General features: G+C 40.5%; 1 protein-coding gene across 1 annotated transcript in view; it reads left to right on the top strand.

The window, feature by feature from the left end:
- Positions 1-11528: 11528 nt before the first annotated feature.
- VWDE (von Willebrand factor D and EGF domains) overlaps positions 11529-19681 on the top strand; it is a gene marked incomplete at both ends in the record, with an annotated part of 94804 nt that continues 86651 nt past the window's right edge. Inside the window, 3 exons of the mRNA XM_084230584.1 lie at positions 11529-11625; positions 14891-15075; positions 18168-18399. Coding sequence (XP_084086710.1) covers positions 11529-11625; positions 14891-15075; positions 18168-18399 — 514 coding nt within the window. The remainder of the gene's footprint in view (positions 11626-14890; positions 15076-18167; positions 18400-19681) is intronic.

Here is a 19681-nt window from a genome sequence, read left to right as displayed (position 1 = left end):
TGCAAAGTTCATAAGTTTGAGGATCTTTTAGAAATTAACTTCAAATTTACCATCCTGATTTTATACAAAGACAAATCTTGAAGAGATTACTTTACTTCATCTAATATCAAATGGAATGCACTGACATTTTTGAGGTAATCAGTTGTTATCTTAAAATCATGGCTAAGGTATTAGGACACTACTGCCAAGAAAATTTCAAAATTAAATCATGGGGAAAAAACTGAAACCTAATTTTTTTTTTTATTAAACCATGTCTGAGGGATTTTTACTTATTATTGAGAAAAGTAAATATAAAATTTACTTTCATTCTTAAAACAAGTTTGTTTGGAAAACAATATGAAAGTTTCTTTTAAAATGATACACAGGTTTCTCATATTAACTAGAACCACACACCCACTCATAGAACTCTATCCAAAATAATGAACACTATTGTCCACATAAAGTCTTCCATGAAAATGTTCATGGCAGCATTATTCACAATGACCAAATACTGGAAACAAACCAAAATGTCCATCAACTGATGAATAGATTAACAGATCATAGCAGATCCATACAATGGAATATAACTTGTTTGTACAAAGGAATAAAGTGCTGATAAAGCTACAATGTGGATACTCTCAAAAAATGAAAGAAGCCAGTCATAAAAGGACACGTATGGTTCCATTTATATGGAAAGTCAAAAAAACGCAAATTGCAAATACATACAGACAGAAAGGAGATTAATCGTCTAAGACTGATTGGAAAAGAGAGCAAGGTTTGTCTGTAGAGTAATGGAAATGTTCCAAAATTAGATTTGGTAATGTTTATGTTACTCTGTGAGTATGCTAACATTCAAGGAATTATACACTAAACACAGGCGAATTTTAATGCTATGTCAATTACATCTCAGTTGCATCCTTATAAAACTGACTTATTTCAAATTGGATTAGGATGGGTATTTGGGACAAAAAATGAATTTATTGACATCTATTAGTTTGTGTTGCCAATCTAACTATGCATTTTCTAAATAATAAAACTACTGCTCCAATATTATCAAACATCCATTAGATGGTTATAGAATTTAACTAATTATATATTACAGCTTATAATTGTAAGGCTCAAGATGCTTGGTGATTTAGAAAGGAATTATAACATAAATTATATAAACAAAACCAGAATTGTCACATAGCTTTAACCACCTGCTACAACATTTTATTTAAGGTTTTTAGAAGTCTTAGATTCTAGAAAAATCTAAATAATATTCAAATATAATTATACACTAGCCAAGCACTTTAACTATAAAGGTGTTTATAACATATACTTAGATGCAAACAGTATTGCTTATGTATATAAATGGCTGTTGCAAGAGAAAATATACATCTTTCCAACTCCATTCAAAGGAACCTTAGTAGTCCAATCACATTTTTAAATCACATTATGGAAAATATTAAGTCAAACAAGTTAAATTCTTTATTAAAATAGTTGTTTTTATTGCATAAAAATGACATTAACAAAACCTCTGAGAAGTAATTTGTCAGTTTTCCATAAATATGCTGTACATTGAATTTATTTTTCCATATTTAAATGCTCAAATTTTATAGTAAAAAAGGGTCCACTATAATCACAGAGTATAATTTTCTCATGTTGCTGGTGAGAAAACTGTTCACCAAGGACTGCTTTGAATATCTTCCCTGATAAATAAAATTTGTGTTTCTCCTTTTAGGGTAGTAATATGCTAGCATATTAATGTGTCTGTGGAAGATACCTGGGATTTTGAAAGTCTAGGTATAATAGAACAAATAATGAAGTTCCAGCTCCCAAAATATCAAGGTACAAATCCCAGAAATTTTATGAATATGTTATTTTACATGGTATAAAGACTTTGCAAATGTGATCTCTTCAAGGATCTTGAGGTGGGAAAATTACCCTGAATTTTCCAGATGATCCCATTGTACTCACAAATGACAGCCAATTATAGATTTAGGAACTGAAGCAGAGGTCAGAAAGGAGAAAATATGAACTGTTGGCTTTAAAGTTGAAGGAAGGAACCATGAACTAAGGAACCATGAACTAAGGAGGCATTTAGAAGCTGGAGAGATATAGATAGATAGATAGATAGATAGATAGATAGATAGATAGATAGATAGATAGATAGATAGATAGATAGATAGATAGAGTAAATAAATAATTATTCCCTAGAGCTTCCAGAGGGAAGGTAGACCTGCTAAGACCTTGATTTAGTCGACTGAAATTGATTTCTTACTTCTGTCAAGATAATAGATAAAGTTTTGTTTTGTTTTGTTTTAAGCCCTTTAGTTTGTGGTAATTTGTTAAAATAGCCATCAGAATCAATACAGTGTTTAAAGAAGAATCAATGCCTGAGATTGGGGGCCTCTTGGATGTGCTTGCTTCTTTTTGTGTGCGTGCAGTCTTGGAAACAAGAGTGCTAACAACAGTGCATATGAATCACTGCTCAATGAATTACTGCAAATCATAATTCATAGCAACTTTTTTGTTTTAGTCAATTGTCTTAGCACTCAGTGACTACAAGCAGAACTCTTGGGGGACAGACTTGCCAATCAGTTGGTGGCATATGCTTCGTAAGAAAAATAGTAAACCTTTTCTGACCTTGTCTTGATTATCATACCGAGGTCTCTGCCTCTGGGTGGGACCTGTCCTCCATTTTCTGAACACGGGATGCATGAAGAAGCATGTTCTCCTACAGTGGCTGATCCAAAGGCTGATCCAAAGCCTATCTCTCCCACACCTCAAACCCTGTGCAGAATAACATCATTCCTTTGTTTGGCTTCATGTGGCTTATGTAAGGGAGAGGCTGTTGTCCTTTAGAGAGACACTCCCCCTTGAGGTCTCCCTGGAGTTTCCTGTCGCTCTATCGTGTCGATAAATCTCAGCCTCAAAAATCAGCTGCTGTGGTTACAGTCCTCATTTCATTTTTTTAGATTTATTTATTTATTTATACATGCACTGGGTACAGTCAGAAGCGCGGGAGGGTGAGAGAATTCACCAGAGCCAGAGCGGGGAGCAGAGCAGGCAGAAGGACCGAAGTATGGGTGGCCGGGGAGCAGCCGGGGATCGAACCAGCACCGCAGAGGCCGCCGGCAGCTTGGCAACCCAGCGCTCAACCGCTGCGCCATTGGGGAGGCCCCTCATTTCATTCTTGAGTGAGGAACTCAAGAACCTATAATGGCCAATACTATGGATAATAAATGTGTCATGGATACTTACTTTATTAACCTAAATCAAATAGGGTGTTTCTGCGAACTGATATGTTTAATTCAAAGTAGAGTAAACTTGTATCTTTACTCCTTCTTTTAATGTGGACATTATCTAGGCTTCATAACTTTAAAATACTAATCTCACTACATTCATTAATAAGAAGAAAACACAGTGAACATACCCTCCCTACTCCCCTTATCTGTATGGAACTTACATTCTAGTAAACAAACAAAACAAACCCAGATACTAGGCAAAGATGTTGATTAGATATTTTGTATGTTTTAAATTCTAAAAAGGAATGAAGGATATATTGGTTCAAAATTACCTGGGACAAGGACTTTTTTAAAAAGGGTACTCAGGAGGTGAAATCTGATTGAGACCAATGTGATAAACAATCAATCCTGCCAAGGGCAATGATTGTTTTGATTTAGAAACTGTCAGAAGTCTCACTAGTTGAAGCACAGCACCTGTGGAGGCAGAGTGGCTTGGAGGAAGGAAAGAAACCATTTGAATTTGAAGAGATTTGTAGGCCCACAGTGTTACAGGATGCTGTGGACCTAGGACTTGCTAGCTTCAACTTCCTGTTATTGAGCCCCCAGGGTAACAGGCCCACAGAAATAGAGCCTCCACACTCCAGTTTTCAGGCTATGGATCCTGAACCACCTAAAACCTGATGCCCCCAGGCCTTCCCAAAAACTGACCTGTAAATGACCCAGGTCTCATTAACCTGCCAAAGCTCACACCCCTGGATGGAGACCTGAGATGCTACTGCGACCTCCAACAGAAGCAGCATGTATTTCTCCTGCATGTACCCCAGTACAGTTCACCCCAAAACATGCTCCCCACTACTCTGTCCTGGTAATCAACTCCATAAAACCAGGAACCCCATCACTCTCAGGCCATGTGGCTCAAGGTACTTCCCTCCCCTGTTCTATTGTGTGATCAATATTCCTCACTTAAAACCTCAAAATTAGTGGGAGATTAATAGTTGACTCCACAAAAGATCTAAGGAATTGGCAACAATACCTATTTATATTTTCACTCGTTATCAGTGGGATGCCAGTGAGTGATTTCAGAGCAGAACCTTAGTGCGATTTATGATTTGAAATCCCATCTGTCTCTTTCATGGCAAAGAGAGATATAGATTGAATGACAACAGAAGCACAAAGACCAAGTACATGAGCAATGGTGGGGGCTTTAACCAGGGTGGTAGCAAAGGTGATACAAAGCAATAGGTGGTTTTATTTGGACATCTTATTTATGGACTGAATGAAAAGGTGGAGCACTAAATAACAGAAAGGGAGGAGGTCTCACATCTTCTGCCTAGTGTAATTGGAGGGATAGTGAATAGCGCCATCAAAAGAAGTTAGGAAATGGGTATAAACAGTCAGTTAGTAACAGGGTACCCCAAGCTCCAAGTCCATTTATCAGCCTGCTTGAGAAAATAGGTTGGAGCCAGTGAGTCCTAGGGCAAGTTAGGGTTAAGTAGGCAGCTTCAGGTACAGTGCAGGCAGGGACTCTGGGAGAGTTAAAGAGGCTTCTGAGGGCCTCCCCAGTGGCGCAGCGGTTGAGCGCTGGGTTGCGAGGCTGCCCGCGGCCTCCGCGACGCGGGTTCGATCCCCGGCTGCTCCCCGGCCACCGGAGGAGGGTCCCACATGGCGTGCAGACCTCTCCAGCCGCCCGCTGCTCCCCTCAGCAGTGTGCTTCGGTCCTTCTGCCTGTTCTGCTCCCCACTCTGGCTCTGGTGAATTCTCTCACCCTCCTGCACTTCTGTCTGTACCCAGTGCATGTATAAACAAACAAATAAAACATGCCTCTAAAAAAAAAAAAAGAGGCTTCTGAGACAAGGGCAGAGAAATCTAGGAGGGCTAGTGGGGGCAGTAAATTTTAAGAGCACTTAGATAGGGGCAGTGAAAGAAAGACTCAGAGCTGTAAAGCTGGACACAGCTGCCCCGGGAAGCACAGCCACTGAGAGAGTGAGCAAATTACTAAGAGGATGACGAGGTTTTAGTACAGAGAACAAATGTTTAAATATCCCCTAGACATGGGCCATAATGGCATCTTTGCCCCTCCTTGGCATCGCTGCCTGGGAGTCTTCACTTTACCTCTAAATAAACTTTTTATTTACTCTCTAAATAAAATTTGCTTCTCTCCGCTTATTTATCTGAGGGTTCGTCTGCAAATTCCCTTTCACGCCTTCATGGGGCAAGAACCTGTGGTGATTTAGGGGTTAAATTCCTAGCCTTTCACCACCAGATAGATTGGGGTGAAAAGCAGCGGCAGCTGCTGTAATCACAGTCACAGAACACGAGGACGACCTGCCCCAACCCAGTAAAGAGTGGAATGTTCATGGACAAAAGTTGGTCTTGGGAAGGTGGGCTAGGTAATGTGGGAAAACTCAGTGGGCTTCAGTAGGCCTAGGACACCCCTACCTGCCCAGTCAATCAGCAAGAGACACTACACGGTGACATTGAACAGCAGAGCCCCCAACACTCCAGGCCCATTGTACCCACATTAAGCACCTACCCCTCACCACCTCAGTGGCTACCCACTCGGGACTCCTCTCTGCTCGGAGGGCTTGCCTGTCCTTCTTACCTATCAATACCTGTCCATCCTCTTGTCTATCAATAAATCTCTTGCTTTTCTGTAACTCTGGTCTCGACATTGAATTCTTTCCTGCCAAAGACAAGAACTGAGAAAGGGGCCACTTAGGGTCCTCAGACTCCAGGCCTGCTCCCCAAAACCCCCGATTGACCATTTACCCAAACTAGAAGACTAGGGCGGAACTAAAACAGTTAACCAGTGGCCAGGCTTGGGACAGGTCACTGCCTGTGGGTTCTCATCCGAGCACTCACAATGGCAAGAGACCCCTCAGGCTCAGGATGCAACATGGGATTTACTAGCAAACAGGAGATGGGGGGGGGTGGGGCAGGAACCAGTTCGTAAGGCCACAAGTAGAGGCTGTCTCACCCCAGATCGTGTTCGCATATCCCGTGTTCAAAACAAAGGCCCCTCATTCAAGATGGCGCAGGCCGTGTAACCAGAGCCTGGGGCACGGCTTGAGGTGGAGCAAGATTCAAGTCATGGCGGCTGCTCAGGTGGTGCCCCTGCAACCAGCCACACCTTTTCCAAGGCCAGACTGGCCATTGCCAGACACAGGACCAGAGAGTGCCTGAGCAAGTAGCCCCAAGGTGTGAGCCGAGGATCAGACACGGTGCCCAGCTCTCCGAGGCAGCCCTCCTGGGTCAGCACTTCCAGCACCCCCAGTTAAGGCACCAGCGCCACAGCCCTTGGAAAGCCCCGCCCGGACCAACGGGCAGAAGATCATGGTTCCCGCCAGCAGGTGGCGCTGGAGGTGGTTCGCAGGCAGGAGCTGCGATCAGACGGAGGGTTGAAGCGGAGATCAGGTGCGAAGGTCTCTGAGCTCCAGGACCTTCGCGGAGGTTGGGACAATTTCCCAAAGAGTCCGTCTGTGAAGGTCTGGCCAGGAGTTGGTTTGAAGGGGCATTCTAGGCACAGCTAAATTCACGATTCATTTTAATTCTGTTCCTTTCAAGATTATGATTTTTCCTGATTCTAAATCTACGTGAAGTGGGGATGCTGTGCTAAAAACATTTTTATAATGCAGATTTCAAGGCACCCTCTTTTCAGGATCAATTTTCTTAATCTATTTTATTGACATAAAGTCACTTCACTTCATTCCTGTCAGTTTGTTCTCAGTTATGTTTACACATTGTTCAAACCTAGGAAATTCGTTGCTTAAAAAGCAGAAAAAGGAAAGAGGGAACAAAAGAGAAAGTTTAGCCTATGAATGAAAATTTTAAGATAGAGCATAGTTGGCAAATTTTAGTCATTTATTTTTATTGATTGTTGGTTTATGAATCTTACTTCTGCCTTTAGTATAGTTATTTTCACATACAATCTCTATAAATGACCACAGTCAAATTATAGATTGTTTACAGTTAGCCACAGACTTTGGAAAGGAAAAGAACTGTGTGTTCTAGTCGTCCCATAATCTTCACGTGAGGAGTATTGAGCCTGTTGTTTTTTTTTTTTTCCCCCTCTGAGAATAAACGAACTACATATTTCCCTGAAATTTTTAATTATTTAATTTTAATTATATAGGTTCCATAAATTTCCTTCCTAAACAATTGCCATGTTTATTTACTATTTATTGTTTTAAAAAGATTATTTATGCATACAAGAACTGGGGTACAGGCCAGAGGTGTTGGGGTGGTGAGAGGCTTCACCAGAGACAGAGTAGGGAATACAACAGGCAGGCTGGGGCCTCCCTGGTGGCTCAGGCGGTTGAGCACCACACTGTGAAGCTGTCCACAGCCTCTGCAGCGCGTGTTGGATCCCAGCTGGGCGGCAAAAAAAATCCCACATTGCACAGCAGACCTCTCCTGTCTCGCCCGCTGCTCCCCTCAGCAGTGTATTTCAGTACATCTGCCTGTTCTGCTCCCCACTCTGTCTGTGGTAAGTCTGTTATAGAGCAACCCCGATATTAAACGGGTTCCTGGCTGTGGGTCCTCACCCGCGCGCTTTAAAGGGACTTATGAATACTCTACTACAGACACACACAAAAGGGTTAATAAAAGGTTTATTTACAAGAGGAAAGGAAATAAGGAAAATGTACAACTCAGGGAGAAAATAGGGAAATAAAGTCTTTAATGCGTCCTACCCGATCCGACGACCTGGAAACCCCAAAGTCACTCTCAGAGCTGACCGGACGCTGCTGCTGGCCAAGAGCCCAAAATGGAGAGCCCCCCCAAAGCCCACGTGTCTGCCTTTTGTATCCACCTGGCTGCTTAACCCCACCCTCAGGTCCCAGCCACCTTCCCTTTGGTGGTGATGGGATTTGGAGTTCCCAGTGTCTTTGGCTTTGACCTGGGGTGGGGGTGGAGTCCACAAAGCCTGTATGGAATTTGCTTTGGGACCGCCTTTTCCCCCTAACAAGTCCTCTCACCGTCCTGCACCTCTGGCCTGTACCCCAGCCCTTGTATATATAAATAAATAAATCTTAAAAAAAAATACAAAAACTATTAAGTAAAACAAAATATAATCTTATGTAACAGGGTGGTCCCCAGGAAAGGGAGAGGTTCCAGGTTCCCTGCCCCACCCAAAAGGAGGGTGGAGTTGAGCAGGGAGAAGAAGCTGCAGAAGAGACTGAGGAGGGAAGGAAGCAGGATGGAGAGCCAGAAGGAGCCCAGAGGAGGCACATGGAGCCAAGAGACTTGTGAAGAAACTGCTCTTGCCTTTTGGTCTTGGACTGGTTGACACAAATGTGAGTGAGAGACCCGTGGGGAGGTGACAACAGTGGTTTTTGTCCTGATTTTGATTTTGCTCTTTTCCTCACAGACTTGTCTGGTTGTTTCTGATCCTTTTCTGTGGGTCCCCACTGGAAGGTGCTTTAGACCTGTTGCAGGCTTTGGGGCTTTGTTCTGGGCCAATCCTGCTTGGGTGGACTTTTACCCACAAGGGGATGGGTAACTTTGGGTGTGTGATTTAGAAACTATATTCTTTGCCTTTCCTGTATTGTTTACTAATTGTATTAAAGGTTCCTTTTCATTAAAGTCTCATATGTTTTGTGTTGATATGGCTGATGGCAGAACCTATTTAGAGCAGGCAGGTTTGTGGGGTCTGGGGTGCCCCTCTCCCTGCCCTGTTAACACTTATACCAATTTTTGATGAACCTTATTTTAATTATTTTTCTCTTTCCCATAGTTCTGTTGTTGTTTTTGGAGTTATTGGGTTTAGAGTATGGGGCCCTTGGGTTCACTCTGGGCAAGGTTTCACCAGAGCTCACATTTTAGCAACACGTGCCGAGTTTCTCCATGAGACAGAGATGTTAGTTATATTTAAAGAACAGGTTTATTAGGGAAAGGGACAAAAGAGTAAAAGACACTTGCATAGTGAGACAGGGCAAGCTAGGGTTATTAGGCAGTTTTAGGACAGTGCAGGAGGGGACCTCTGAAGAATTTAGGAAGGCTTCAGAGATAAGGACAAGCAAGGAAATGAAACCAATTCCACTGGGAAAAACAAATGTCCTAGCACCACAGATAATCTTGTTAAGAATGGTCCTGGTTTTCTTCAGATGATAAGATAAAGTGTAAAGATGCTCACCAGGAGGGCTAGACCATAAAGATAAAGATATAACAAATGGGGAAAGACAGACCTGTTAGATAAGGAATGTGAAGATCTCCCACTCAGTAGCAAATTAAGTGAGACAGCCGAAAACTGACCAATCACAAAGAGACTGGTGGAGCTTTAGAATAATCAGGGAAAGAAAGTATATATTCCCTGAGACACGACCCCACTTTGGCTTCCTTGCCCCTCCCAGGCCTGGTTCCCTGGCCTGGGAGTCCCACTTTATTTCTGCTCTTTTTCTCCTCAATAAACTTTTTTTCTTCTAAACAAACCTGCGCTTCTCGCTTGCTTGCCTGAGCGTCTGCGAAGTTCCTGCTGCGGCTTCGTGAGACACCAACCCGAGGGGGGTCTAGTGGCTAGGGCTCAGCGCTGCCCTGCAGCCTGGAATCCGTTCCTGGCTGGGAGACTAGGCCTGACAATTCCCGTATCAATAGACACAGTGGGCAGGAAAAGCTGCCCCGGAAGGAACAGGTTTGCTGAGAGAGGGCTGCATGGTTGAGGGCAGGCGACCTTGAGGAGACCTTTACTGCCCCTGCTGAGGGAGGTCAGTAAAGAGAAGTCCCAGCATAGTACAGGTCATGGGCAGGCAGGAGGCTGCTGCCCTGAAGAGGGAGAGAGTTGGCACCTGCATAGGCACAGGTGGGCAGACCTAGTGCTGCCTTGAGCCTGTGCAGACTGCGCTGATAGTTTTCTTCTGCCTGGGAGGGACTCACTCCTTGTGAGTTTTAGGTTAGTTGCTGATTTGGGATAACTATGCAGAATCTGAAAGGGACTGGAGATTCCACAGTGAGCCTAATCTCCATATCTTCACCTTTGGGGTCGGTTGGGCTCAATCTCCATATCTTTACCCTTGGGCCTGTGGTCTAGATACTCCCTACAGCAGTCTGATACCTCCTCGGATCTTATGCTTTGTAATCTGCGCATTGGTGGCTAAGGATCTTGGTTTCCTTAGCTGTGTCAATGGTTATGCTAATCTCTTTTACCGGCACCTCTTTGTGTGAGCCAGGTTTCTGGTCTTGTGGTGCCTCCTTTTCAGTTTTTTTTTTTTTTTAATTCCTGTCCTCCATCAGTTCTATGATTAATTTTGATTCAGTACATTCTTGTAGGCCCAAACCAGTTTAGGTAAAATTTCCACAAAGATAGGAAAAACAATGTAAGTTGCTTTTTGCCTGTCTTAACTCACTTAAATGAAGGAAAATTGTTTCTTTGTTATAAATCTATTGTAAACTCATAAACTAGCATTCATCAATCAAAAAAACTGAACAGAAGAGAAAGGGACAGTGATATCTACTCTCCCTTGCCTCCTCAGGGTCTGTTGAAAGTTAGCTGATGATGTCATCTAAAAAAGTATGAGTTATTTGCATTTCTACAGACACTGCTAGACAATAAATTTGCAAAAAGTCTTCTGATTTGATCCTGATTATAACCATCCCTTTATCTGGTGATTTTACAAATAGATTGTGAAAATGTATGTTAATTTTTCCATCTCAATTTTATTAGGGTTTTATAAAAGGAAACAAAAAAGTATACTGTATACTAAAAAATCTCTGCGATTTCATCCTGCCCACATTAAATTGCTCTTTGCTAGTATGGCTTTAAGATAGAAATCATGCCTGCTCCCATCAAAAAACTATTTCATTTTTGTCCTAGGAAATACAGTACCTTGTCTCATGAAAAGGGATGCAAACATCTAAGTTTTGTGCGGCACAACAAATTTTTTTTCCAAGATGGGTTAATGTTTTTCCTTTTGGAGATAGATTTAAGCTACTTAAATGGTACTTTGTTTCTCAAATAAAGAAAGTTATAAACTATTTTTACAAGATCCTCTTAATGCATTTGGGCACCTCGTGTCTAGTGCTGGTAGTCCAAGTCTCAGTCTTACCACTTGGAAAATGGGATGTTGGCAGGACCCTGACTCCCCAGAGTCCGCTGGGCCGCGCTGGGCGTGGCTTTCGGGCTGGGCGGCCAGAATTGCAGAGGAGGAGCAGGAGAGCTGGGACCCGGGAAAGGCTCGCCCAATAGCTGCAGGAAAGCGCGCTGCACTCGGAGCGAGGACGCGCAGCGACCCTGAAGTCTAGCAGAAACAAACTGAAAAGTCTGTAATAGGGCTTTGGGAATTCGGCGGCACCCTCCTTTTCTCCATGCATTGCCAGGTCTCCGCGATGCCTTCTTCCCTAACCCTGGCAGCGGCGAAACCCGGCGGAATCTGGGCGCTGGCGCTGGCACTGACGCTCTTGGCCCCCGGGGCGGGTCAGCGAGGTAGGGCACTGGCGAGAGGAGCGCGGGGGCGCCGGGACATTGGGGGCGGGTGGCTCCCCGATGCCGGGCATGCCTGTGCATCTTTATGGCAGCATCTCATATTTGTCCCTCATCGACCTTCCGCCCTGTCCTAACGTCGACATTATGAAATTATGACTTTAGAGCCTCGGTGCTCTTAAGTTTTCCTTTGCGTACAGGCAGTTTGGTCCTCTTCTGCTCTAACACTGTGGTTTGTGTTTTTGTTCCTGTGCTTGGTTCACGCTGCTATGCTGCTCGTTAAGTTCCCTTTAACTTACTCTGAGAAACTTTTGCTGGCTCTGCCAGGTATGTTAGCTACAAGTGGGTCCAAATTATCCGAAAATAGTTCAGCTCCGAACTACGAAAATAGTTCCGTTCACTCCATCTCACCTTCAGAAATAAGAAACTGATTAGCATTTTAACCCTACCAAAAATCAGTTAAGTCACTTAAAAAAAGTATTTCTGTGGGGGAAAAAAAAATCACAAAATAGCCAGTTTATGATACATTTTGCATATCTGTTATGCAAATCGTAACAGTTTTGCTATGTGAGTAACCTCTATGTAGAGACTAGAGCCCCTTGCACTTTGAGCCACCAAGAAACTTAGTTTATAATACAGTAAAACTAAAATAGAGCAATGTTCATTAGCCCTTCTGATTACTTTTGGGTTCATACAGATAGGGACATTAAATGAAAGGTGACTAGTTCTCATATTGTGGATTCCTTTATGTTTCTCAGAAATCTCATTTCTGTAAAACTCTGCAGCTTGTAAAAAAATTTACATGCAATATTTATAACTGTTTAAGGTATTTGATCTTTTTATCGTCTTGTTGATCTTAATATATTTTACTAAGGTAAATTTGCTCTGTAAAATAAAGGAGGGGAGCTAGCATGCTCTTATATAAAATTGTAAGTTATTTCCTGAGATAATACATCTTAGCAAGGTATCATTGGCCTGTGCTTTTTTGGGTTTGCTTACACATTGATTAGATATTCGTGGAGAACTGTTAAAAATACATCTAATAATATACTAAATATGCACTATTACAGTTAAAGAACTTTAGGAAAGATGAACAAATTTATAAAGTAATTATCGCCAATGTTTATTTAGATCACATAAAAACCTTCTTGCTTCTATAATAATAACTTGTAATCTCGCAATTGAAGGCTGATAATAATCCCTATGAGAGTCGAAGCTCAAACATGATTAAGTTGCTTGTTTCTTTAATGTTTAATAGAGTAGAAAATAGAAAGGGAGAAGAATATAAATTATTCAAACAACTTTATTAAAATAAGGTATTTATTAAAATAAGGTATTTATTAAAATAACGTGCAAATTTCTCATTTACAGTATACATGATTTATGACTGTGTACAACAGTCTATACTTTTTGGTATGTTCACAGATATGTACAACCATGAACATAGATTAGAAAATTTTTATGAAATATCACACTCTAGTTTTCCTCCATCTATATGTCTGTCATCCTTACCACTTATCCAACTGTAAAGCCATCACTACTCTATTTTCTGTACTTTATTTTTTTAAAGATTTGTTTATTTATGCACACAAGAACTGGGGTATAGGCCAGAGGGGGGAGGGCGAAAGGATTCACCAGAGACAGGGTGGGGAGCAGAACAGACAGACTGATAAAGGTTTTCCCTGCTATTTCAAAGTAGTGTGTTTCAGTGAAACCGTCCATTAGCCAAAATGGCCTAAGGTGAAAAAGCTGTTACCATTAACTATATGGAAATAGTTCAGCATATTTCCAGACTCCAAATATAGCCTGCCAAGTCAGATCAAATAACTCATATATCTAAAGCATCAGTAACATGTAAAACCAGAAATGATGTGACACATAACCAGTTGGTATGAAGTCATTCCCAGGGAAGGAGCTTGGGGTGCTTCTCCAGCTGCTTGGGAGGTGTGCTGCCTCACAGCAGCCATAACACAAAACTGACACTACTTTTGCTTTTGAAATAAAAATGAAAATCTGTTTGAGATTTCTTTCCATTAGTGAAAACAGGTACTAATATATATCTTTTGTTAAAGTGAAGGTGGCATAACATGAACTTTCAAAGAAGAGGAAAATAAATTTAGTTTATATAAATGATATATAGTAATCTTTTTGTGACTTCTTTGACTTAACATGTATATAAGATTCATCCATGTTGTAATCTGTATTGGCACTTCATTTCTTTGTGGTGGTATGACATTCCATTATAAGTACATACCACCTTTTGTATGTGAATTCATTGGCTGATTACCATATGGTCTGTTTCTACTTTTGACTATTGTAAATAAGGCTGCAATAAAAAGCTGTCAAAAGTTTTTGTGTGGATACATTTTTATTTGTGGGGGGACAACATATATGCAGGAGTGGTATTTTAGATCATAGGGTCATTAACTCTGTTTAATATTTTGAGGAACAGGCAGAATATTTTCTATAGCACTGTTTTATATTTATTTCAATGGTAGTCAGTTTATGAGGGTTACAGCTTACCCACATCCTCATCAATTAATCCCTGAGATTTTGATTTTAGTCATCCTAGTGACTGAAGTAACACCTTACTGCACTTTGATTTGCTTTTCTCTGTGGCTCATAAATTCAGCATTTTTTTCATGTATTGATTGGACATTTGGATGTCTTCTTTGAGAAAATATATCTAGAAATGTCAATATCTTTAGTTTATCATGCTCCTTATTAATTTACATTTGCAAATTGATTTATTTAAAAATAACTCTATAATCCAGAATCATGTGATAAGTGAACATTTTATTCACTTAAATTTTTTACCACAGTGAGGTCTTTTAGTAATGGCTAAATTTTTTCTTTCACACTTTAATTTCTTACTTTCTTTATATGAAGTGTCAATAATAGCATTTGCATCTTGAGAAGCTGGCTCAAATGGAATGCATTGTAGGGTCTGTCCCTTCAGGTGGTAGGGATGAATAAATCCTAGCATCAGCAATATTACTAGTTCAAGTGAAAAGAAAATAAAACTCTTGAAGCTTAATTTCCTCAAAAATATATTTTAAAGAGTTGTGTTGATTTATTTTATTTAGGCAATTAAAGTAAAGTCACCTTTCATTTGCCAAGAGACCCTGACATTTCAGATGTCAGGTGGTCTCTATGTGTGCCTAAATTAATTTGCTTTACTTCTGTTTGGGGAATCCATTTTAATTGATGACTGATCTATGTTAATGATGAAAACACACACATAAGGACACCTGTCTCTGCGTTCTAGCTCAGGAATGCTCTCCTGAAGGACACCAGCTTCTTCAGAGCCCTTATAGAAGTATCCACTTTGACTCGTTGCACCTCCAGCAGTCAGCCATTCAAGGCCTGATATGTGACCATTCCCTCTCTCCTGGGTGGTACCGATTTCTCATCTTTGGGAGACATGCTGAGATGCCAACCAAATGCGTTGAGGTATTGCAAATTACTAAGAACAACATGTGCTTTTTATTATGTATGTTTTCACATATAGATTGAAAAGTGTGTTACAACCAATTTTTTTCTCATCCTGAAAGGTTATTTTAACTTTGAATCAAGATTGAATAAATCCTGAGTATTCCTGTTACACATTTAATAATAATAGTAATATTTAATATAATGCTAATGCAATTCATCAAATATTTTTACCTACATTATCTAGAACTGTAGAATACATTTTAATTATCCTTATTTCCATGATGATGAATTACAGGAAATATATTCTCAGGTGTAAAACTCCAACAGTCACCCATCTGGAAGGTCCCACAGCCAAGTTATAATTACAGACTGTCATTCTCCATGACTCAAGTACATAACAAATAACCTACAAACAATAAAATATTGCATGTTTTTATACAATATGCTTCATTATTTCTGAAGATACGTCATTATTTCTGTCTACATAGAAGACTAAGTTTTACCCATTTTGCCAATATAATAAGAATTACACCGAAGGAGGAATTATTTTCCTGCTTAAGCATGTAATGTATAAAAATCCTCAAGAGAGATATCCAAAATTTAACAGTATTTTAAGTTGTGACAATGTAGCCATTTTATATTTTCCTTTTTGTTTATGTGCTTGTCACAATTTCAGCTGCAATAAATTTTAAAAAGATCAAAATTTAAGTAAAATTTGAAAAAGTTAGAGGAAACTTACTGCATCCTTAAATATTTGTATCTTTTTCTTTGACAAAATTAATTGTGATTGATTCTAGAACCTCAAAATGATTTCCCTCTCTCATTTCCTGCAAGTCAGTTAATACGTGGTCATTTTGTGTTCCATGAGCAATGTTCCCTATCGCCTCTCTCATACTCTTCTTGAACCAAGACTTTAGAGTATCCGTTTGGAGAACTGATAATTTTTTTTTTTTGCTTTACAGGATAACACGAGTCTATTTAAATTTCTATTTATTATGTTTAAGATAATACATTCATTCATTATATAAAACTTGGAAAATTAAGAAAGGACAGGTAATAGAATAATATTCACTCATAATCCATAAACACAATCATACTACCACTAACATTTTGCTACTCTCTCTTAATTATATTGTTTTATCAAGATCATGCTATGTGTTAAATTATAACTTTTTCAATTGCCGCTATAGCATTAACATTTTCCTGTTATTAAGAAATTCTTTAATATCACTTTGAAAATGTTAGTCTGTCACATCTATAACATATTTATTTAAACCATTATTTTGTAGGCTTTGCTAGAAGTAATTTTGTGATTATCAAATTGTGCTTATTAATCACTGTTATATGTTAGTGTATTTAGAAAGGTTGATTTTTTTTAAGGAAAATAGTCAAGGTGACTTTCTCTTTTTCAGGTTTTTATACATATAGTTTATTTTTATGTGATGCTGATTTTTTTTTTTTTTTTTTTTTTTTTTTTAATAGAGGCATGTTTTATTTATTTGTTTGCTGGTTTGTTTGTTTGTTTTTGTTTATACATGCACTGGGTACAGTCAGAAGCGCTGGAGGGTGAGAGAATTCACCAGAGCCAGAGCGGGGAGCAGAGCAGGCAGAAGGACCGAAGTACACTGCTGAGGGGAGCAGCGGGCGGCAGGAGAGGTCTGCGCGCCATGTGGGTCCCTCCTCCGGTGGCCAGGGAGCAGCCGGGGATCGAACCTGCGCCGCAGAGGCCGTGCGCAGTTTCGCAACCCAGCGCTCAACCGCTGCGCCACCGGGGAGGCCCTGATGCTGATTTTTAATTCTAATAGCTGGAGGTAAAAATATCTTTTCTAATATTGAATATTATGATATATTCACTAAGTATCTGCATTTCTTCTGTGAATTATGTTTATATATTTCATGCATTTGTTGCCTTAGTTTTCAAATAAACAATATATGTGTGAAGAAAATAAGAAATTTAACAATAAGTAAATAATATACTAACTATAATCCTAGTCACAAATAATTTTCTCCTCAGTTAGCTATTATTGTTTTTTTTTTTTTTTTAAAGATTTATTTATTTATTTATACAAGCACTCGGTACAGTCATAGGCACGGGAGGGTGAGAGAATTCACCAGAGCCAGAGCGGAGAGTAGAACAGGCAAAGTGACGAAGTACACTGCTGAGGGGAGCAGCGGGCGTGGTAGGAGAGGTCTGCGCGCCTTGTGGGACCCTCGCCTGGCGGCCTGGGATCGAACCAGCACTGCAGAAGCTGCGGGCAGCTTCCCAACCCAGCGCTCAACCGCTGTGCCAACGGGGAGGCCTGCTATTATTTGTTTTACATATTTTAAATTACTATTTAGTCATATCTCAACCTTTTATGACTTTTTCCTTTGTTTGAAGTATAATAGTAAGTATACAAAGAATTGTAATCTGGATGGTTGCACTGCGGGGGGCGGGGGTGGGTGTAGTGCTATCTACCTCATACAAAAGCAAAGGATTTTGAGTGCCTTGCCTAAGATCGTGCATTTATTAAGAGCCTCAGTCCTCCCCCAAATCAAATATATGATCTTATTTTTTCTGTATTAGTTTTCTATTTAATTCTGTTTTCCATCTGGAAATGATTTTGATTGTTAACTTCAATTTTTTACAAATTATGATCCAATTATTCCATCATCAGATTTTTGATAATCCTTTCCTAATCCTGTGATTTTTGATGCTTCCTAAAGTATGTGTTAATTTTATAACACATGCCATTTTATGCAATATTTCATGAAATCTCTAAGGTCAGTTTATCTTTGTGCTATATATATATTGACTTGTCTTAGAATGTATCAATATCTTAGTAAGTTGTCTGATGCTGAATTTCTCTTGTTTTTAGTACAAACATATCAACTGGAATAAGGTATTTAAATCAAGTGAAATTATTTTAATTATGAGGGATCTACCCATGTATTTACTATTCCATAAAGTTACCTTTTCTTTTGTAGTATAGGAACAAATTATTAGATTTAAAAGTAAAGACTGATAATTTAATATCTTTAAGATAGTTTAGAAGAAAATGCAAAGCTACCATCTATACCATGTGTGAAAATAAACTGGATTTCAACTTCTGTTTCCTCTGATGCAAAAGATGAACCACTGTGGAACACAGGCCCCCATCTGGCTGTCTCTGAGAGATGCAGAAACACTGCCTCTGCCTGGGGAGATCAAGCAACTGACAGCTTGTGCCACATGGCAATTTTTGTTTAGCTCTACAAAAGACTGCTGTCTTTTTCAAATCCCAGTGTCTGTAAGAAACTGTGGAAACTTTTTTGTGTACTTGCTACAACCCACTCAGGGATGTATGGGATATTGTGCAGAAGGTAAGAAAACATGAAAAATACACAGGAACTGCTAATCATGAAGCTGTGTGTATTGGTGTGTTTGTGCTGTTCTCTGGATAAGGTATATTGAACAAATGCAGATCTCAGACTTGGTCTACCATCTTTGCTAGAATGAAGTTAATTTTTGGTTTAAGTTGTTACATTCCTTTATAACTATCAAGATCTTAAAATTCTTTTTTTTAAAAGATCTATTTATTTATGCATATAAGAGCTGGGGTACAGGCTAGAGGTATGGTGGGTGACAGGATTTACCAGAGACAGAGTGGGGAACAGAACAGGCAGATTGACTGAAGTACACTGCTGAAGAGAGCAGCAGGTGAGTCAAGAGAGGTCTACTGTGCCATGTGGGTTGTTCCCTGGCCAGCCAGGGATTGAACTCATACTGCAGAGGCTGAAGACAGCCTCATAGGTTGAGTCTTAACTGGTTGTGCCACCAGGGAGGCCCCAAATTCCTTTTTTTAAAAAAAAGATTTATTTATGCATATAAGAGCTGGGGTACAGGCCAGAGATGCAGGGGTGAGAGGACTCACCAGAGACAGAGTGGGGAACAGAAGAGACAGACTGACTGAAATACACTGCTGAGGGGAGCAGCAGGCGAGACAGGAGAGGTCTGCCTCACCATGTGGGTTTCTCTCTGGCCGGCCGGGGATTGAACTTGTGCTGCAGAAGCTGTGGACTGCCTCACAGTGCAGTGCTTAACCCCTTGCGCCACCAGGGAGGCCCTCAAATTCTTTTTTTAAAGATTTATTTATTTATACAAGAACTGGGGTACAGGCCAGAGACATGGGAGGGTGAGAGAATTCACCAGAGACAGATCAGGGAGTATAACAGGCAGACTGATGAAAACATTGCTGAAAGGAGCAGTGGGTGAGACAGGAGAGGTCTGCCGGGCCATGTGGGCATCTCCCTGCCAGCTGGGAATCGAACCGGCGCTGCAGAGGCTGCAGACAGCTTCACAGCGCTGTGCTCAACCTGCTGCACCACCAGGGAAGCCCGATCTTAAAATTCTTAAAAATGCTTTCCTTTTTTTTTTTTTTTAAGATTTATTTATTTATGCGTATAAGAAGAGGGTACAAGCCAGAGGTGCGGGGGGGTGAGAGAAATCACCAGACACAGAGTGGGAAACAGAACAGGCAGACTGAGTAAAATATACTGCTGAGGGGAGCAGCCAGCGAATCAGGAGAGGTCTGCTGCGCCATGTGGTTTGCTCCCTGGCAGTCTGGGTATCGAACTCATGCTGCAGAGGCTGCCGACAGCCTCA

This window comes from Talpa europaea, assembly GCF_964194135.1.
Source record: "Talpa europaea genome assembly, chromosome: 3".
NCBI classification, from domain to species: domain Eukaryota; kingdom Metazoa; phylum Chordata; class Mammalia; order Eulipotyphla; family Talpidae; genus Talpa; species Talpa europaea.
Note: the sequence above shows the minus strand (reverse complement) of the source record. Positions and strands in the feature narration are given on the sequence as shown.